We start from the raw sequence: 22,539 nt of genomic DNA, 5'->3' as shown, positions 1-22,539 counted from the left end.
TTTAGAAGAGCTTTTCCATCCTTCCAACTATGTTTTGGTGAATTTTGGTAAGATCTTGGAGACCATAAGTTGTGAACCACTAAAATCTAGACTGCAGGATGCCAATGAAGAACTGTTTGTGTCTATACAAGTAAGGGCTTGAAGAATTACAGACAGAAAGAGGAATCTTCTGGCCAAACAGTCCACACCACCTTACCCTCAGGAGCAATCTAACACTTCACTTTGCCTAGGTAGACAGACTGACAGACACACATGTGACCCACAGCTTCTCAGAAAGACCACAGTCAGCATCAGAGAAGCCCCCTTCTCGACAGGCAGGAAGCAGGTTCCCTGCGGCTCTGCGCAGTGTCCAAGGGACACTGATTCACGCATTCCACTTGGCGATTCACCTCCTCGGGTCGGCTCAGCACATGTCCCTCGGGGCCTGTGATGCCCAGATCCAGGATCCTCTGCTGCTCCTGCAATGTTGAGAGAAAGTCAGGCTGTGAGGCAGAGTGGACTACACACAGCTCTAATGGCAGAGACCTGGGCACGCAGTTATCTGGGCGAGATGGAAAATTACCACTGCCGATTGTTCTACCCTCATCCCAAGACTTCATGAACAGAAGGGTTCGCTGTCCTGTTCCCAGTCCCACCTGAGCAGGATGGATCAATTACAGCCTCCCAAAACCATTCAGCTGTTCCCTGGGATGCTAACGGCTGGTGCATTTGCAGCCCTCAGTCACGGTGTAAAATGCCTGTGTGTGATGTGAGGGTTCCCGTACCCCACCCAAGGCAGCTGCATTACAGCACCGAGAGAAATGGACTCTCTCTGCAATGGTAACTGACTTAGATGTTCCGTGGGACACACGGAGAGGCACGTGTGTCACTGGCATTCACACCATGGGTGAGACTGAGCAGAGCTCCAGCAAGGGAACACAGGGTCCCTCTGCTTTTCCACCCTGGTGTTAAGCTACAGATGTTGCCTCCCTTTCTTGAGCCTGCCTCTCACCCTCCAGGTGATGAAGAAATGATGAAAAAGAAAGTCCTTACCTCTGCAATGATGTCGCCGTTTTCTGCGTGGACTTGGGCTATGGCGCCAATATCCCGGATCACACTCAGTACTTCATAAATCTGAGAGAGAGACGAGGGTGGGATCAGAGACAGGGACTTCTATCTTCCTGCTCACAAGGACAATCATTTCCCTGCCAGCAGCATTTCTGGGGTGAGAAACAGGACACCTAGGCTGATTCTATTAGCCTGGCTTTTTCAACACGACCGAGGGCAATGTTTCTGGCCACATTTGATGGAGAAAGACCCCTCAGAAATTAACAGAGGCAGTACAACTTAGCAGGACGTGGACCAGGAGTGAAAAGCTCTTGGGTGACACCTGGCTCTGCACCAGGTTTGCTAAGGAGGTTCTGAGTACCACTCTCAGACACGCCATGCTGGGCAGAGCCTCAGATCCAGAGCGGCGAAGTGGCAGCACTGGGAGCTAGGGCACTGGGTTCATATTCTCTTTCGAGGCTCAATTACATCAGTAACTGCATCCACCAGGCACTTCCCAGGAAGCTAGGAGACGTGCACACACCGGAGACTGCTTTCCCAAACAGCCACAGCCCGAAGGTACCAAATGTCAGGGTGCCTCTTCCGAAAAGCCAACTTTCTTACCTGGCAATCCGTTAGCTGGAAGCGATCTTTGAAAGCCATGTACACGAGGAAGGAATTTACCCCTAGTACAGACAAAACAGAGAGGTGGACTTGTAATAGATAAACCAAATAACCAAATAAGGAAATAAGATATATGTATGTGTGTATACACGTGTTTGTCTGCGTGTTTCAGTACAGAGAAAGAGAGAGGAGAGAGATGGAGACACAGAATGGTAAAGGAAGCAGAGTAACATATAAATAACCGGAGAATGTGGGGTGAAGATGCACAAGGATGCTTTTTAGTATTCTTATGGTTTTCCTGTAAGTTTACAAGTATATCAAAATTAAAAGTTGCCAGTATTTGCACATCCATGTTCATAGCAGAATGATGCACAATAGCCAAAAGGTGGAAGCAAAAATCAAGCCTCCATTAACTGATAAATGAATAAACCAGATGTGGTCTATCCATACAATGGGATATTATTCAGCCTTTAAAAAGGAAAGACACCTGACACATGCTGTAACATTGAAACTTTGAGGACATCATGATAAGCGAAATAAGCCAGTTGCAAAAGGACAAATACTGTATGATTCCACTTGTATGTGGTCCCTAGAAGTCAAATTCACAGACAGAAAGTACAACAGCAGTTACCAGGGACTGGGGTAAAGGAGAGTGGAGAGTTAGTGTTTAATGAGTGAGTGTAGCGTTTTAGTTTTGCAAGATAAAGAGTCCTGCGGCTGGAGGGTGGTGATGGTTGCAACAACATTATGAGTGTATTTTAAAACACTGAACTACACGCACACTTAAAAATGGTTAAGATGGTAACTTTAATGTTATATTTATTTTACAACAGTTAATTTTTTTAAGCTGCCTCCACCAAACAAGTCTGTTGCGACTGTAAGAAGAAAATGAATTAGAAGTTTCTGCCTATGAAGAACTGTGATAAATGTCTTTTCTTTGGCAGACAGACTGCCTTCCATGCTGGTTTTTAAGAAAATGATTTTTTAAGTAAGAAAGGGTCCATTAGTTCAACAAGCAGATGTCGCAATTCTCATCCTGGCGTCTTGGAGTTCTTGCCTCCCCAGGCACCAGACCAAACATCCCTGCCCAACATTCATCACAATTTTAAACAATTGTCCTGACAACCTCACAGCCTTGAAGCTTAATTCAAGCCACCTGGGGGGTGCTGGGAGCTGCCTGAGTTAAATGCCTCTGTACATCCCGGCCCTTCTCCCGTTGCCAGGCAACAGTTACCATGGTAACCCTCCTGCCTGGTTTGGAGCAGATTCAGTCTAAGTATCCACAGATAAACCACTTGGAGTCTCTGCATGCTCAAAAGTGAGAAAAGTCAAAGGTTACCTATTTTCTTTTCTGTGGAAGCTTCATGCTGGAAAGAATCTTAGAGGACATCTAGTCCAAGACCCTCATATATGAGAAATGTTTCAAAAACTGAGACCCATAAAATTTAAGCAATTTACCCAGGGTCATACAGTCTGTGGAATATCAGAAATAAACCCAAGACTCTTGTTTTTCATTCTGGGGCATTTTCTATCATTCTAGTGCCTAGAGATTTCCTTCCTGCCATGTCACTCACAGCACATGGTGCTTCTGAGCCTGGAAGTCCCAGAACCCTACAGCATTAGGTGCTTCCCTGAACGCTAAGATCCAATGAGGTTAATCTGGTCTCTAGCCAAGCCCAATGAGACCCAGGAAGACAATGTGGCCTGGCTCTTCCCCCCAAACCCCCGATGAGGTGGTAAAGATTCCTCCTGCCTCTCTGTAAATCTTCCCAATGCCTGGAAATTTGTTCTCCAAAATAATTCTAGGGAATGCAAAAGACCTCTCAGGTTGTTACTTAGTTTTGAAGTATCTCATAGCCCTCAAATCTATCCTAGATCCGCCCAGGTTTGTAGGAAGGGGCTGCCCAACACTCTCCTGAAACTGCCACATCCTCCCTGAGATATGTATTTGTTATCTTTTGAGGGTAAATCTCTCTCTCGGCAGCCTCAATTCCCCACCCTAACTAGAGACCATGGTGCCCACAAACCAATAAGCTGTGAGCAGCTGTCACCTAAGAGCAGATCCCAGCAGTAAGGCTCGTCTTCTCTTATCAATGAAGGCTTATGTTACTGCACTGGGTAACGTCACCTCCAATCAGCACGAGCTGCAGCCCAAAGCCCTCTCTCCTTCCCAGGGGCAGGCATGGGCATGAGGCGCAAATGGGATCTGGAAGCATTATCACTTTCTTCTCAGGGCTGTGCCAGTTGATGGACTGAAGCAGAAACATCTGCAGAGGGCATTGACTTAGTGCCACCTACCGTGATCCTTCACAAGCGCTTCCATCTCCTCCTGGATGCCCTTATGCCACTCGCTGATGTCCACGTGCAGAGAGTAGTCACAGCAGGACTTGCTGTCGGCCCATTCCCTCCACTGGTCAAACGCAGCGAGCAGGCTTGTCCCAGGCTCAGGAACAACATGGTCAACTACAAAGAAACAGACATATGTCGTCATCACCAAGAGCCTCAAGGGCCGTGGGCCAGCAGGTATTTTCCCACTCGAACCCTGAATAAGGCTTCTTGGGTTCAAAATCGAGATGGTGATCTCTACCAACAGCTTCCAAGAATCCACATAACCCAGTTGATTATCCAAGAGGGAGAAAGCAGAAAGCAGAAACTTGGCATTGGATGATGTCTCCAGCGAAACCACACATGCACTGCCCAGATCTGATTTCCCAAAACCCCTGAAAGCTCAAGTGTTGGGTGCATTTCACGGACAACGGGTCCTTATGGACAATGGCAGTGCCAAACGGCTGGGGAGCAGCCAAACCCTTCTTTGTGTTGAAAGCAGCTTATGAGACGCCCCCCGCCAGACGGCAGGGAACTTGAAGGTGCTGGAGCAGAGCCACACGGACCGGGCCTTTCAAAAGTTCCCGGGCATTACCTGCTCTCTCATTACCGCTCACATTTCTGCAGCTTAATACCACTTTGTAATTTAAGGGAAATCTTTCATCTTAAGAGTTCAAAGTGTTTTAAAACTGCATTCATTGTTATAGTACTATGGAAGTAGGCTGATCTGGAAGACAGAGGACTTTGGATGCAAGCTGACCTGAGTTGGTTTCCTAGCTCCATCATTCACCCGCATGGTGTCCTGGGGTAAACTCCGTAATCTCCACTGCCCTAATTTCTGTGCTGCTTTAAAATGGGGATAATATTACCTAGCACATACATTTGTTATGAGGATTAAAGGAGACAGCACATCTATGAATCTTACGTCATTCCCCGATTTAAATCCTCCAATGGTTTCCCCCTGTTCTTCAGATAAAGATTCAAGTCCCCAATAAGGTTTGCAAAATCTTGACCAGCGTGGCCCTGGCCTACCTCTATAACATGACCCTGAACCATCTCTCCCTTGTACCCTGCTCTCCAGTTACATGGACCGTTTTTCAGTTACTAAAATATCTACCTGCTGCCTCCCACCATAGGGCCTTTGCAGCTGCTATTATCTCTCCTAGGTCTTGGAGAGCTCTCGCCCAGCTGACATGATGGCAGGAGGATTACCGGGACTATTACTATCCGTCTTCCGCACACAAGCACTAAAATACAACTGAAATGATTAAACCAGGACTGAACACTTAAAGCAATGAATCATTCTTCCTAAATATTAGATTTTCTACACTCGGGTAAGCAGTTCTGAGCTAAGAAAACGTCAGTCCATGTAACGCTAGAGAGCTCAGATTTCTGAAATGCATCAAATCTTGCAGATGCTGCTAAATTCTGATCAACTGGGCTTGGCTTTGTATATGTCAGAAATATAGCCATTGCACTTTGGGAGGTCAAGGCAGACAGATCACATGAGTCAGGAGTTTGAGACCGGCCTGGCCAACATGGTGAAACCGTCTCTACTAAAAATACAAAAATTAGCTGGCCGTGGTGGCGCGTGCCTGTAGTCCCAGCTACTTGGGAGGCCGAGGCAGGGGAATTGCTTGAACCCGGGAGGTGGAAGTTGCAGTGAGCCAAGACTGCACCACTGCACTCCAGCCAGGGCAACAGAGCAAGACCTTGTCCTAAAAAAAAAAAAAATATATATATATATATATATACACACACACACACACACACAAAAATATGGCCATCTAAGCTGAATTTTCTTTTGACCAAATTTACCTTTTTGTAAGTATTAGTGTATATAATTAAATGAGTACATGCATATCTGGTATCTGTAATATAGATAATGTTATCTAATAAAAACAAAAATGATATCCACTTTAAATGCAAGCATATTCCATCAGTAAAATGCTGACACAGAAAACTTGACAAAATAATTCCAATTTTTCTTAAGTTGTATGTCCCCCCTTCAACACCCCAAAAACAAAAACACAAACAAACAACAACAACAACAAAAAACAAAGAAAACCATACAAATATCACTGTGTAGCAATCAGTTTGGGCAGAATCTCCCTATCCACTCCCCTGGCTTCATTTCTTGCCCTCCTACAAATCAACCTTCAGAAGCAGCTAGAAGGATCTTAAGCCTTTCATCAGACCCTGCCATTCCCCTTATTAAATCCTTCAGTAGCTGTCTACCGTCCTTAGCGCCCAATTCGAACTCTTTCCCTTTGCCAGTCAGATCCGGTCCTAGCTCATCTCTCCAAGGTACTCTCTATCCCCGACCTGCTCACCCACAATGGCCACCCCAGGCCATTCTTCAATTTGACCTGCCCAACCCCTGGGCAACTCCAGGCCTGTGCACAAGCAGCCCTCTCTCTCTGGAAACCCGTTCCCCTCGCTCTTGACATGGGCATCTCCTCATTCTTCTCACTGGGGCTACACGTCACCATCCCAGGGTGGCATCGTTTCTGAATCCGTTTCACTCATTTACTGTCTGACCGCTGACTAGAATGTAAACTCCCTCCGAGCAGGGACTGAACGCCTAGATCAGGGAATAGCCAAATGAATGCTCTAAATAAGTGACGGAATGTTTCCTTCCGGCTCTCACACTCCACTTGCAATCAGGTCAAGCAACAAGAGGGGCTCTCCTGGGAACCGGACCAGCTTCTGCTGCGGCAAAGACCCCTCCCCTCAACACTGCCCTGCCAGACCCTCACTTATGGAAATGCATTCCTTTCACTGGCCAGCAAGGGGAATGAGCAGAAATAATCATTTTTTCTGATGATATGATGCTTTGAGTAGAACATTTCAAAAATACAGAAAATTATAGGGAAAGTTAATAATCCCATTACCATCACCACCCCAAAATCAGATTATTCAAATTTGGGTGTATTTTCACTGCCTTTTTTCTATATATTATACCTTATTCTATTTCTTTATTTATAGTCCACTTTCTTCCCCCAAAAAGTTTTAAGGTGGTTTATAGAGACACATGAAATACAAAAAAAAGTGATAAACCAGAAAGAGTAATGCAAGCTAAAGTGGAAGAAAAATAATAGTAAAATAAAATCAGGAATGAGGCATGTATGTATGTGTATGTATGTACATGTATATTTATATGTGAATATGTGTACGTAAAATACGTGTATGTATATGTGGATGCAAGTGTGTATGTACATATGTGTGTGTTTGTATAGATAAATACTTGATATTTAGTCTTATACATGGGCTAAATTTAGAGTTAGGCTCTCTAGCCAATGTAAATAAGGAAGCCTGATATGTTCAATGTATCTATTTCCTTTAAGATTGAAAAAACGAATCCCTCCTAAGAAGAAGGATAAGTACTGGTGACACATGCTCATAGTTACTGAATAATCCTTTCCTTCTATTGATTTATGATGACTTCAAAAAATACTTTGTCATTATTACTACTAGATAACATATCTAATAATGTTTTAAATTCATGCATACCTTACAGAGAGACAATACCAGGTTCTGTTCCTGGACTATTTTGCTCCATTCATCTCAATTAGTACTAAATAGAGCAGCTTTTTAATACATTTTAATATCTGGTGGCAAAAGATCACTTGAGGCCAGGAGTTCGAGACCAGCCTGGGCAACATGATGAAACCTTGTGTTTACTAAAAATATAAAAATTAGCTGGGTGTGGTAGCAGGTGCCTGTAATCCCAGCTACTCAGGAGGCTGAGGCAGGAGAATCACTTGAACCCAGGAGATGGAGGTTGCAGTGAGCTGAGATTGCACCACTGCACTCCAGCCTGGGTGACAGAGCGAGACTCTGTCTCAAAAAAAAAAAAGAAAAAGGAAACAAAATAAAAGCTCATTTACTCCATAAGATTTTCTCCCCTTCTCCTTAGGCCAAGGCACTCATTTCCATTGCAAGGCTCAAGCAAGCCATCTTAAAGCCTTACAACCATTACCACAATCTAGATTTAGAACATCACCAAAAAAGAAAGGCTGCACCCACCTGCAGTCATTCCCCATTCCCTCCTAGCCTGCTACTCCCAGCCCCTGGTAACCATTAATCTACTTTCTGTCTCTGCTGCACTCACTCTTAGACCAAGTGGGGAGGGTGACAGACAAGGACAACTTCAGGCTGGTGACAGGACCCATGACTCCATATCCCAATGATGTGTCATCAGATCGTCTGATGCTAAACTCCTCAGACTTCAGGGTGCACAGTAATGATCTCCAGTGTTCATTAAAACACAGGTTCTGGCCGGGTGCGGTGATTCACACCTATAATCCCAGCACTTTGGAAGGCTGAGGCAGGAGGATCGCTAGAGCCCAGGAGTTCAAGACCAGTCTGGGCAACACAGCAAGACCCTGTCTCAAAAAAATAATAAAATAAAAATAAAAATAAAAATAGGCCGGGTGCAGTGGCTCACGCCTGTAAACCCAGCACTTTGGGAGGCCGAGGTGGACGGATCACGAGGTCAGGAGATTGAGACCACCCTGGCTAACACAATGAAACCCTGGCTCTACTAAAAATACAAAAATTTAGCCGGGCATGGTGGCAGGCGCCTGTAGTCCCAGCTACTCAGGAGGCTGAGGAGGGAGAATGGTATGAGCCTGGGAGGCAGAGCTTGCAGTGAGCCAAGATCGTGCCACTGCACTCCAGCCTGGGCGACAGAGGAGACTCTGTCTCAAAAAAATAAAAATAAAGATAAATATAAAACACAGGTTCTCAGACCTTATCCCAGAGTTTCTGATGCTGCAGGTCCAGACTGGGACCCAGTAATTTGCATTTCTACTAAGCAACCTGGGAGCTACTGAGTTTGCCTTGAACCACCTTGAGCATCACTAACCGAGTACAAATCTTTTCCCAAAACTTCTCCCTCCACCTCCTTTCCCTCCTGCCCATTTTACCACGAGGGGCCTGTTTACTACACAACAGCGTCATCACTTACAAAAAATAGCATGTTCCCCGGCTGCAATCCCATGGCTTCCTTGCATATCCAAATTAGCTCCGGGGGTTATGAACCCTTGAAAAGCTCAGGACCCGGACACAGTTGAGCACTTCGGGGAAATAAACATGCTTCCTTCAAGAGCTCATGACACTCAGAAACATGTCCACGAAAAGCTTCCACATGTTTTCCCACAGTTCTCTTTCCACTGAAGCTCTCCTGGGAAGAGCTGCTCCAAGGGGACAGGCAGGAATGTCATACTCACTTCCGGAGGGAGCAGAGTCCCCACTGAGGACACAAGCCTGAAAATGACTTGCACAGATCTCACAGGCCTTTCCTCTGGTGACCTCCCTGAGCTATCGGCCCCTGCAAGAGGGCAGCCTTGGCAACCCGGCTATACCAGCAGTGAAAAGAGAATGGGCTTGGAGGTCAAGGAGCCCCCAAATTCTAGTTTTTGCTGCAGTACTCCCTCACTGTGGTTTAGCCTTTAGGAACCTCCATTTCTTTTTTCTTTTTTTTTGAGACGGAGTATCACTCTTGTCGCCCAGGCTGGAGTGCAGTGGCGCAATCTCGGCTCACTGCAACCTCCACCTCCCAGGTTCAAGCGATTCTCCAGCCTCAGCCTCCTAACTAGCTGGGATCACAGGTGTGCACCACCACGCCCAGCTAATTTTTGTATTTTTTTTTTAGTAGAGATGGGGTTTCACCATGTTGGCCAGGCTGGTCTTGAATTCCTGTTTTGAGATGATCCCCCCAGCCTCGGCCTCCCAAAGAGCTGGGATTACAGGCATGAGCCACTGCGCCCAGCCAGGAACCTCCATTTATTCATCTATAAAAACATAGGCATGAGCTGGGTTCAGTGACTCACACTTTGGGAGGCTGAGGTGGGCAGATTGCTTGAGGCCAGGAGTTCAAGACCAGCCTGGGCAACACAGTGAGATCCCAACTCTACCAAAAAAAAAAAAAATTACCCGGGCATGGTGGTATGTGCCTGTAGTCGCAGCTACTCGGGAGGCTAAGTGAGGAAGATCGCTTGAGCCCAGGAGTTTGAGGATGTCGTGAGCTATGACTACACCACTGCACTCCAGCTTGGGCAACAGATCAAGACTATTAAGAAAAAAAAAAAGGCATAAAGCCACAAACCCTGCAGGGCTGCAAGAAGTTTACATAATAAAGTATAGGTAAAAGCACCTGGCAAAATGCCTGGCACACAATGGGTTTTCCTCCCCTCAGGATGAGTGACTGGAAACACCCTCACGGTGTGCGTGATAGGCCTGTGAATCTGGTTTATGAGACAGCCAAGAACATGCACCAGGACAGTGGCCTGAATTTGCAAGTTACAAGTCTCTGAAAAAGGACTATTCCTTTCATTATGACTTCTATTAAAAGTGTCAAAGGACATTACTGTTTTTTTTTTAACAGTTTTATTGAGATAATTCACATGCTATGCAATCACTCATTTAAAGGGTATATAACCCAATGGCTTTTAGTTCACTCACAGAGCTTTACAACCACTGCAATAATCTAGTTTTAGAACATGACTCAAAAAAGAAACCTGGTACCCACTTACAGTCACTCCCCATTCCTTCCTACCCCTTCTACTCCCAAACCCTGGCCACCATCAATCTACTTCCTGTCTCCATAGATTTGTTTATTCGGGACATTTCCTACCAATGGAATCACATAAGATGTGGTCTTGTGTGTCTGTCTGCTTTCACTTGGCGTCATGCCGTCAAGGTTCATCCATGCTGCAGCAAGAATCAGTGCTTCATTCCCCTCCTGCCTCAAGGGGTTCCCTATTGTTCTGCATTTTGGATATTAGCAAAGTGTGAGACATAAAGTAAATAAGCTGCTCCCTAAAACTTCAAATAGAAGATCCCTTTGGAGTTGGCCTTATTTAAATGACCCTACTTTAAATTTTTTTTTTCTTTTATCCTTTTTCTTTTGTTGAGAAGGGGTCTCGCTCTGGCACCCAAGCTGGAGTGCAGTAGCGCTATCACAGCTCACTGTAGTCCTGACCTCCTGGGCTCAAGCGATCCTCCCACCTCATCCTCCCAAGCAGCCAGGACCACAGGCGTGCACCACCACACCCGGCTAATTTTTTTATTACCATTATGTGTAGAGACATAGGTCTCGCTATGCTGCCCAGGCTGGAACTTTTTCTTTTTAAAACTCACTGTAGACTCACCTGCAGAATTAAGAAATGACACAGAGAGAACCTTTGTACCCTTCACCCCATTTCCCCCAAAGGAAACATCTTGCCTAACTATAGTACGATATTACAGCCAGGGAGCGACACTGATAGAGAATCCAAGACCGTGAGTTTTCAAAGGGCTAGGCTGGCAGTGTTTCTGATAAGGTCTCAAGGGGTCCTTTGTAATTAAAGCACAGGGATGTCAGAAACACCTTCCCTGTTCTGGAATTGAAGCAGTTGAGCAGGTACCACAGTCTGCAAGTCAGCTGGGGGTTATGCACATAGAGCAGGAGGGAGAAGAGAAGATGGGGAGTCCTCACTCAGCCTGTGATCCCACCTTGGGGTTATACCCATGGAGCACGAGGGAGGAGAGAGGATGGGGTGCCCTCCACCCAGCTCTCCGATCCCACCTCCAGGTTACACCCATGGAGCATGAGGGAAGAGGGAGGATGGGGGGCCATCACTCAGCCCTCCAACCCCCCTCGGGTACCCATCAGCCCGTTGAAGCAAGGAGGGGCAGATGCTAAAACTCCTGTTGTCAGTGCACACACCTCCCCCTGCTCCCTGGATATTTACTCTATCAGCACTGCCCATCTCCAGGATCTTATTCCAAATAGTCACAGTCTCATTCTCCAGCACCATTCCCTGCTTTTCAATGTGTGTGCATCAGCCTTTCCCTTTTTGATCTCAGATAAATGAATTGACTTGAATAAAAAGCAAACCATCGGGGAGGCAGTAACACAAGCCACCCACTGGCTTATCTACGTGGCTTTCCTGAGCTGGCATCTACCCAGCAAAATGCCCTGCAAAATGCCGGGTGACCTCATCAACCAAGCAGGGAATGGCTTTTGTTGGAGGAGAGATAAGAGCCTTTGTGGGATGTGCTTGGCAGTTAGGATAATGTGGTTTTGCTCTGAAAAAAAGGGCAGAAAAGGAGAAGAAAGCACCTGCCCCATGAGAATTTAAGGGGTACCCACTGAAGAGGCACTATTGGAAAGATCAGAGTCAGACACCTGGGGTGCAGGTCAGTTCTACCACTTCCTCACCATGTGACTTTAGACAAGAAGTTCAAACTCTCAGAGCTTCAGATTCCTCAACCACGAAATGGGACTAATAATTAACTCAGGGTACCAGGGTGTTGTAAATGAGGGAATATGGGAAATGCTTGAAGAGCATCTGCTACATAGATGTGGTTTGATAAACACCCCCAGGAAGACAAAGCTATGTTCCTTTGCAAGAAAAATGCCCGTGCATAAAACACTGTAGTATTTAGGTTCCTCTAAAGCACGAGCCGCCTTACATGGTGAACTACTTGCCTTGTGCAAATGTACTGTTTCTCCCGTAATGCTAAAGAAGCATTTTCCTAAGAGCTGGAACTATTCAGAATGTCTGTGCCTGAGTTTTTTCATCTATGAAACAGCAGAAATAACATACATCCCAGCATTTTTCATGAGTGTTCAATAAGATGGTGCTTGTAAACTATAAGAGGCACTGTTCTAATAGAACCAATTGCCATCCGTGTTTTCTTCTGTCTGGAAGAAGCAAGCAGGGAGACTGGTATACAGAAGGTGCTCAGTGTACACAGGACAGACCAAACATCACACCTGCCTCTAGCCAACTTTAGCCTCTCCCTCCAAGGGACTCAGTCATGGAACTATGTGACTCAATACACCAACCTGAGAACCCCAGCATCCACTGGACACTGAAGTCAAAGGAGTACCCAGCTCCCCCATCGATCCTCCATGTGCCTGGATTTTAAACTCCAGCCCTCCTAACGGATGGTGAGGGGTCAGGCCACCTTTGGTTAGCACACGCCAATGAAATGACTAACTGTAACATAAGTGTAAGTTACAAACATTGAAAGATGCGAGTAATAGTAAAAACCATTCAGATTTATTCAGCACGTCCTATGTGTCTGGTATTACTCTAAGCATCTTCCATGGATTCTCTCATTTAATCCTCACAACAGCCCCCTGAGCTCTGAGCCGGGGTTGGCCCTAGTTTTTAACTGAACAGACAGTGAGATTAAGTAATCTGTTCACATTACTTAAAATGTACCAGGCAGAGGGCCTGCGCCACCAAAGCTGCATAACAACCATACCTCTCGTGCCTCCAGCAGGTAAGGCTCTTGGCAGAATTCTGGATGGTGGTCAACCACGTGGCCTTGGCCAGTGCAGCCACTGACTGGCAGGGCTGGAATCTGACCCCAGAACGTGTGATTAAAAGACAGCAAGAGGGCTAGTTAATTGAGAAGTGAAATCCAGTCTTATCCCTTCATATATTATAACTAAAGCAAGTGACCCAATTCAATAAACAGATGGGAAAACCATGTCCTGAGCCTAAGGGTGGCAGGCATATGGAAACGTGTTCTTCACTGCTCAGACCTTCAGGCACTTGAGTAGCCCTCTCCTTTCTCTTCCCTAAACTTTGTTCAATGTAAGTTTGCTTTTAAAACTAAACCAGTATCGTCCCATAAATCAAGTGGCGCCATCGGTCATTATTCAGTATCTAGAAACCCTGCTAGAATGATTATGACTAACTCTGGGGGAAGTAAGTGTTAAGGCAAGATCTGGTAAAATGCTTATAAAACAAACAACCTCCTTTAAGTGATCTGGTGATCAGCCAACTTTGGAGGAAACAAAGAGGTAGAAGTTATAAACTGTGCCCTTAAAATGCCAACAATCTAGTTAGGGAAAACAAAAACTCATTGAAAGATACGAAAGGGATACAGATAAAATGATCCTGGGGGACCCTCCAGCTACCACCTGTCCCCACCCCTCTCTTCTCATTAAGCTATGGAGGGAGCTGAATGTTGCTGACACCCCACTTTCTCGCTCCCATTCCCTCTTGGCCCACTGCACACTGGCCCCCATCCTGCCGGTGCCTGGAACCTGTCCCTGCCCCATCCCAGCTCTGTTCCCTTCCTGTCTGCCCAGCTCCGAGACAGCAATCTTGCAAATTTACTTCCCACGTCTCCGAAGAATCTTCCCCTGGCTCTTCTTCCTCCACCCCCATTTTATTTTTTATTTTTTACTTATTTTTTTGAGACAGGGTCTCATTCTGTCACCCAAGCTGGAATGCTGTGGTGCAACCATGGCTGACTGCAGCCTTGATCTCCAGGGCACAAGCGATCCTCCCCGCTCAGCCTCCCGAGTAGCTGGGACCACAGGCCTGTGCCACCATGCCCAGCTAGTTTTTAATTTTCTGTAGAGAAAGTATCTCCCATGTTGCCCAGGCAGGTCTCAAACTCCTGGGCTCAAATGATCCTCCTACCTTGGCCTCCCAAAATGCTGGGACTATAGGCATGAGCTACCATACCCCACCCACCCTCATATTCAATGCTCACCCAGGAGGTCTGTCCTACTCATTAGATTCCACTCACACTCCTAACATTTATTCAAAAGGTCCTGAGCTGGGGTTCTGAAGAGCGCAACAGCAGGGCCTTCCCCGGCTGGCAGGCCTGGGGCTCCTGATCTCTGGCTCTCTGTCATTTCCTCTCTCCTCCCTCCTGGCCAGCCCTTCTCCCTTTCTCCTGACCTCCTTCCTTCCGTCCCTCGGCATTCAGTCTTCCTCATCACTCACTGGTCGATGGATATGAGGAGCAGGACCCTGTTTAGTCTCAGGAAGAACCCCGTGGTATGCAGCTGAAGCAGGTGGGCGTCTCTGGCAACTGTACCTGCCAGGACGGGCACCCACTGCACGAAGGGAGCCACTCATCCTGAAGCCTAGAGTGGGCACCTGGAGCTGCCCACACCTGCAGCCTGCACCCCTGCCCACTGCTTCCTTTCTCATGGCCTGGGCCCTAGAATGAGGATGTCCCTTCCTTCCAGGCTGCTGGGAGAGGACCCTGAGAGGCCAGGAGTCAGAGCTGGAGACTGTGGGTGGGGAAGGAGAGGCGGAGAGCAGGCAGAGAGAAGGCCCAGATTCCAAACCCACTGTCATTTCACATTCTGAAGATGATGTCGCAGAGGTATCTAGGGCTTTTCATCTCATTTTCCTGGATGAACACAGGCACAACCCTAGCTCCCCACCTTAGGGAAACATATCCACCTCCCTTCAGAAAGTTTCAAAAACAGGAATGCAACATTGAACCATTTTATAATTTCCTACACGTTTGCATGTACTTGATAGCAATAATATCAACCTCACATAGATATAGTGTTTTTAAGTGATTCACAAAGCGTTATCACGTACCTTATCTCATCTGATGCTCAAACAAGGTAGGCAGGGCAGGTTTACGATCCTTACATCACAGATGCAGACCCTGGGGGCCACGGGACTTGCCTGCTGCTGTGTACATAGAATGTGGGAGCTCAAACCCCAAACTGGGAGCGCTTGGCACCTGCCTCCTTCTACAGTTTAAACCACCACCTCCTTCTAAGTATTTCTATGCACAGCAGTCACCTCAACAATCCATCCCTAAATCCTTTTCTGTCATTGGAAACACATGCAAGTTCACTTAAGTGGGTAACTAATGACTTTAACCCAATGTGCATGAGAGAAAGCCAATTCAGGGCATCAGATAATGAGCTTGTCAGCGTTTCGGCACCTCCTAAAACCCTTCTCTCTGAGGCGTGGTATAGCTTACTCATGGGCTCCCTGCATCCAAGATCAAAGGCCATGCTAGGCCGGGCATGGTGGCTCACACCTGTAATCCCAGCACTTTGGGAGGCCGAGGTGGGTGGATCACTTGAGGTCAGGAGTTCGAGACCAGTCTGACCAATATTGTGAAACCCCTCGTCTCTACTAAAATTACAAAAATTAGCTGGGCATGGTGGCATGTGCCTGTAGTCCCAGCTACTCGGGAGGCTGAGGCAACAGGAGGCAGAGGGTGCAGTGAGCCAAGATTGTGCCACTGCACTCCAGCCTGGGCAACAGAGAGAGACCCTATCTCGGGGAAAAAACAAAAAAACAAAAAAAAAGAAAGCCAGGCTAATAAAATCTGTGTGTGGTGATGAGGGGCCACCACCACCAAAGGGTGACGTGCAAATCCTTTAAGAGTGATGAGCCCAACGCTGAGTAGAAACTCCCTCCCTGGCTCACGGAAAGCAGACATGGAGGGAACGAGAGTCCTCCAGCCCATGTGCAGGCAGCAAGGGGTCAGTGTTTCAAGCACATCCCCAGCTCCGGAGTCAATCATGAGGCATGGGGAGCGAAACCCCGGAATAACCCTCTCTGCCAGGAATGGCTTTATTGAAAAACTAGGACTGGGTCATTTGCTCTCTACTCACATAGAAGGGTCATGCATGGTCTGAGGACGGCCTGCAAGGAAGGTTTCATTAGACCTTGAGTCCTGAAAACGAATCTGTAGGAGCATTTTTTTTTTTTTAACTCAGGCTACAGTGTAATGGCATGACCTCAGCTCACTGCAGCCTTGACTTCCCAGGCTCAAGTGTTCTTCCCACCCTAGCCTCCCTAGTAGCTGGGACTACAGGTGCATACCACCATGTCCACCTAATATTTTGTATTTTTAGTAGAGACGGGGTTTCCTATGTTACCCAGGCTGGTCCCAAACTCCTAGGCTCAAGTAATCTGCTTGCCTCGGCCTCCCATTTGGGATTATAGACGTGAGCCACCCTGCCCGGTCTCGAGGACTTTGTTTGTGCACAGTGATGTTACTAATTGCCCATGATATTGATATTAAACAAGTCTGGCAGATTCTACATGAAGAAACGATTTGCAGCTGGAATTGGGTTGACTAAAGGACACTTAGAAATTATTCTATCATTTTACTGATGAATCTGAGACTCAGAAAAGTTTCAAGCATTTCTAAAAGATACATAATCAGATATAACAATAACCAGAATTAAACCCCCAGGTCTGAATCTTAAATCTGTACTGTTTCCTTTATTCTTTTTCTATAACAGGAAAAAGTATTACCTATAATCCCACTTATCAAATAATAACTACTGATTTTTTTCTTTTTTTCTTTTTTTTTTTTTTAGAGACAGAGTCTTGTTCTGTCACCCAGGCTGGAGTGCAGTGGTGTAATCTTGGCTCACTGCAACCTCCACCTCCCAGGTTCAAGTGATTCTCCTGCCTCAGCCTCCCAAGTAGCTGGGATTATAGGCATGCACCACCATACCCCGCTAATTTTTTGTATTTTTTAGTACAAATGGGGTTTCACCATGTTGGCCAGGCTGGTTTTGAACTCCTGACCTCAAGTGATCCGTCTGCCTCAGCCTCCCAAAAGTGCTAGGATTACAGGCATGGGTCACTGTGCCGACTCTGCTAATCTTTTTCTATACTATCTTCTGATCTGTCATGTGCAGATATTTGATGTGGGTGGATCACACAGCATGCTCACTTTTTTTCTTTTTTTTTTTTAAAACAGGGTATCGCTCTGTCACCCAGGCTAGAGAGCAGTGACATGATCATATCTCACTTCAGCCTCAACCTCCTGGGCTCAAGTGATCCTCCCACCTCAGCCTCCCGAGTAGCTGGGACTACAGGTGGGTGCCGCCACACCCAGCTCATTTTGTTATATTTTAACAGAGATGGGGTTTTCCCACGTTGCCGAGGCTGGTCTTGAACTTCCAGGCTCAAGCGATCCACCCGCCTCGGTCTCCCAAAGTGCTGGGATTACAGGCCTGAACCACCACACCTGGCCCATGCTCACTTTTAATCATGGAGTTTTTTTCTTAATACCACATTATCTTAGAATCTTCCTAATTCAATTTTTAATGGGAGCCATTCTTGCGGAGAGTCTACCATGATTTCCTTAACCATTTCCCTGTGGAAGAACCTGTAGGTTTCTTCCAAATTTCTTCTATTATACATAATATTCTTATGAACATATTCATGCAAATAACTTTCCCTCTATTTTAAACGGTTTTCTCTGAGGAGTCCTAGGGTTGGGATTACTGGATGAACTATGGTTTTTCATACAGACGGCCACATTATGTTCCAAATGTGTCACCTCTTCACTCTGCCACCAGCAATGCATCAGGATGTCACCCCAGACAGTGCTGCTTTTTCCATTTTCTTTGCTTACTATCTGAGGGGGTAAAACACAAAGCTCTTTTCACTATACCAGGCTGTCTGTTTCAAATAAATGGCTACCTTCCAAGATCCAAATAGGGGACTGAGTCCTACATGAGAGATCAGATCAACTGGCCATACAAAGAAGTTACTGACAATTTCACAACCCCATGATTAAATGGCTCTGGCCACCATCTTAGATCTAGTGCCCTCTCAACCATTCTCCCAGCTTCATCAACCTGAGCCCTAAGCGATTCTCAGCCCAGGCTGCCTTGTTAGGCTAGGCATCCCCGAACCAGGCCAGGCAGCAGCAGCGGCTCTGGAGTCAGGCCCCAGCCCCAGGCGCCTGAGTCCCTCTTTCTGGGTCCAGGGAGAAGCTGTGCTTTGTCTCAGCTCCATGTCTATGTTCATAGACAGACACTTAATAGGAAATGCCATCCGTAAAGCAGGATGACGAAATCGTGGCCTGGGGAGAAGGCAAGGAGAGCCAACTTGGTTACAATGCAAAGCTTCAAACTTCAGGTCCGTGCAGAATTTCTCCAAGAGATGTTGAAATCCTTGGCTCAGTGTGGGGCGACATCTCTGTTTCCTGTAATTAGACAGGCATTCTGCATCTGAAAAAAGGCCACGTTTACAGCACCTTATATCCCTTCCACCAGTGGGAGAAACACGAACTTGGCTTCCAGTAAGTGTGTGGTGTTTCATTTCTAGAATTCCTCTAGGCTTTCCAAAGTCCCAAGAAGTGACTTCTCCTGGCCTCACCACCACTGTGTTCTTCAGAGACCTCATAGGCCCTCAAGCCTGCTGGTTCTAAAACACCCAGCTCAGACAAGGGGGCCTCAACTCCACCATCTGAAAAGCTGAGCTGAAACATTCTCTCACTAATGAAAGAAATGCTAGAGAGCCAGTAGAAACTGTGTGTGTGAGAACAGCAAGCACCCAGTGATTCCGTAACTGTCCCCTGGGAACTTTCTGGGAACAAGGACAGGACAGAAAGCCACGAGGAATCTACTACAGAGGCTCAGGGCTTTGGCTCCAGAGCTCACCTGTCTGGGTGGAATCCTGGCTCTACCACTGACTAGTTCTAGGACCCCGGGCAAAGTACTTAACGCCTCAGTGCCTCAGTTTCCCCATCTGCAAAATAGAAATAGCAACAGTGCCTACTTCACTGTATAGGGATTAAAAGTATGAACTCTGGAGTCAGAAAGCCTGAGTTTACACCCCAGCTCTACCACGGCTAGCTACAGAACCTTAGGATTCCTTACCCTGTCAGGGCCTCAGGTTTCTTATCTGTGAAATGGACCTAATAATAGTAGCTACTCACAGCGTTGTTCTGAAATAGTATCTACAAACAGCTAACAACAGTAGGGCCTACACAATCATGTGTTCAGTAAGTAAAAACATACTTTAGGGGTATCTTGAGGAGATAAACCTGCTGAACATAATCCCTGGTGCAGAACTAGTATTCTCCAAGTGTTCTAGCATCTTCCAGTGCTGTTGTGGGGAGACAAGATGCACCCCTCTGTGTCAGGGGAGAGCAGGGGGGATAGGCTAGGACAGAGGATTCCAATGAGGAACAACAGGGCGTGGGAAGGGACTGGATAAAGGCGTGATTGAGGGAAGGAGGGCGGAGGGCCCCGGGCATGGAACTTTGAGTCACTCATCTAGCTAAGTCTTCTGCATGAAACTGAATACCACCCAAACAAACAAGACAAATCTGTCCTGTTCACACAGCAAGCAGGCACTAATTGTAAAATAAGAGTAAATGCTAGAAAAGTAAGAAGCATAGAGACCCTCTGTCAACAGACATAAACACAGACCTTTCACTTCCCAGGGTAGCCCCCCGACGCGGGACACTGTGATGCAAACAACCTTCCTATCAGATGGACTGGATCCAATGGAATGTATCAGGAACAAATCAATTCATTTCCCATTTTATCAAAAATCTAATGCAAGTAAAACTGCCTATCAGAGCAGATAACAAAAATGATCCCTCAAAAGGAAAGAAACCTGATGCCACAGGCTCTTGCAGATCCCACGATACAGCTGGACAGTTACATCTCCAGCAGGCTTTGAAAAACTGAAACTCTTCTTCTAAAACCCCTAGGGATGCTGGGAGCCCAGGCTGGGGTGAACGCCCTGGCTCTCCCGGTCCCTTTCTCATGTGTGTGCCTGTGTGTGTGCACATGGTAAGAGTGTGTACACGTGTGTGTATGCCCACGTGCGTGTGACAGGGAGGAGGTCAGGAAGGAGAGTTCCCTACTCCACTTCCTGGGTTTAAGGAAAGGCTGTTTTAAGGAAACAGACACTTCCCAGTTTTGACCACAAAGTCTGCCAGAAATAAATTCCAGACGATGAACAAATTACAGAAAGACTGCAGAGAAGTAATGAGTGGCAGGGACCCTGGGGACGGAGGGACAAACCAAAGGTGCTTCCTACGGGGGCCAGGGTCAACAATCCCTGCCTGGCCAGGCTGCACTCTGGAGAGCTCCAGCTCAGCGAGGGGTGGCAGCCAGCAGCGTCCAGCCCGATGAGGTGGCCAGAGAAACATGTGAATAACGACACTTCCTCTGTTTGTCTCAGCTTTTGGTTGCCTGGGGCTACCGGACCACAGATTCAGAGTTGGCTTGCCAAAAATAAGAGATTACAGGGCTGTACAGAACATCACAAAAAAATAACAGTCACGCCACAAGCTTCCACGTGCAAAGACTGGGTTTGACTTCATTTTCCTTCCTGTTGGTTCCTTGCTGGGAAGGGAATCCGACTATAACTGAAGGACTTACAGCCCCCACAGAACACATACCTACATACACAACGCACAGAACTAAATGCTCCCCGAAAGCCCCAAAGCCATTGTTAATAACAGGAAAGAACAATGAGCAAATGAACGGACAGGGTCATGATTACTTCTTACTGAGTTCTACACACAAACCCCATGATCTGATTACAAAAATCCTTCTGCGCAAACATGGATTGAAATAAATAAGGTGATGCTCACCCCTCTATTTCAAGACATCATTTATGGGCAGACAATACATAATCAAGACAAGAGCACCTCGTTCAAATAACAACTAGCGTGTACACAGGATGCTCATCAGCAAATGGACACCCACTCCACCCTTGTACAAAAGCTGCAGGAACAATCTCGTCACATGGAGTAAAAAAAACAGATCCGCTGTTGGATTGAAACTAAACTCAGAAACACAATGCTTGAGGAGTCGGGTCTCTGTTCTGTTTATTCCAAGGTTGCACAATTCTTGCAACCCCTCCAAATAAAGTCCAGCAGGGAAGGAAAAGTCGGTGATGTCATCTGTTGACTGGGATTGCTCTAGAGCCAACATAATTTGATGGGTGTTTTCCTCCTAGGAACCTGGACTGAATTCAAAACATAGCATAACATCTGAGTCTGAACCACGGCCATTGTACCATCATGCGCTTCTCATCTCAGGCTGAGGGCTAATGGTTCAATGGGTCTTTTTTGTCCCCAGTTGATTAGTAAGACTATGAATAAAAGCCAATGTATCTGAACAATAAGGTTTAAGGCTGATAAGGGACCTGTTGTTCAGGGAGCTTTTAATTACTCTTTATAACTGTGTGGACAGCTGGGAGTCCAGGGTCCACACAAATGCAGCCCAGCACCACTGCAAACAAATGTAAATACTTCCTCACAGGTATTTTCTCTTCGTCCTCAGGAATGATGAGGGTAAGAGATAATAATGCAGATGCAAAGTATCCCTCAAAGGGAACTTTTGTATTTTATAAAATTCCTCTACGTACAAAAGTACTTCAATGCCAAAACCCTGAAACACCAGAAAGAATGGAGAAAAAAATAAAATCTTCCATGACTCATCCAATCATCCAAAAAAATCACTATGTTGACGTATGTCTAGACAATCTTTTTTCTATCTACTTATACACATACACATTTTTTACAAAAGTAGCATCATAATGTTTTTATGTTTAAAAAATCTGTTTTTTTAAAAAAGTAGTATCAAATCAGACATAATGAATCATGGTCTGCTTATTTCCATCAATATATTGTGAACATGGTCATATTAATAAATTTTTTTTTTTTTTTTTTTGAGACGGAGTCTCGCTCTGTCACCTAGGTTGGAGAGAGTAGTGGCGCGATCTAAGCTCACTGCAACCTCCGCCTCTCAGGTTCAAGTGATTCTCTTGCCTCAGCCTCTTGAGTAGCTAGGACTACAGGTGTGTGCCACTATGTCCAGCTAATTTTTTGTGTTTTTAATAGAGATGGGGTTTCACTGTGTTAGCCAGGATGATCTCGATCTCCTGACCTTGTGATCCACCCACCTCAGCCTCCCAAAGTGCTGGGATTACAGGCATGAGCCACCACACCCAGCCAATTTATTTTTTTCTTTTTGACACAGGGTCTTGCTTTGTGAAGTTCATGGCAGGA

At 46.2% G+C, this 22,539-nt stretch overlaps 1 protein-coding gene across 3 annotated transcripts in view; it reads right to left on the bottom strand.

The window, feature by feature from the left end:
• The window catches only part of DPYSL2 (dihydropyrimidinase like 2), a 146,052-nt gene that overhangs the window by 29,555 nt on the left and 93,958 nt on the right, over positions 1 to 22,539 (bottom strand). For all 3 annotated transcript variants that reach the window (XM_025395205.1, XM_025395206.1, XM_025395207.1), the window contains exons 4-7: positions 3,949 to 4,113; positions 1,651 to 1,712; positions 1,033 to 1,113; positions 390 to 458 (exon numbers count right to left, since the gene is read on the bottom strand). In XM_025395205.1, the coding sequence (XP_025250990.1) occupies positions 390 to 458; positions 1,033 to 1,113; positions 1,651 to 1,712; positions 3,949 to 4,113 (377 nt within the window). The remainder of the gene's footprint in view (positions 1 to 389; positions 459 to 1,032; positions 1,114 to 1,650; positions 1,713 to 3,948; positions 4,114 to 22,539) is intronic.

Source organism: Theropithecus gelada, chromosome 8, assembly GCF_003255815.1.
Source record: "Theropithecus gelada isolate Dixy chromosome 8, Tgel_1.0, whole genome shotgun sequence".
Lineage (NCBI taxonomy): Eukaryota > Metazoa > Chordata > Mammalia > Primates > Cercopithecidae > Theropithecus > Theropithecus gelada.
Note: the sequence above shows the minus strand (reverse complement) of the source record. Positions and strands in the feature narration are given on the sequence as shown.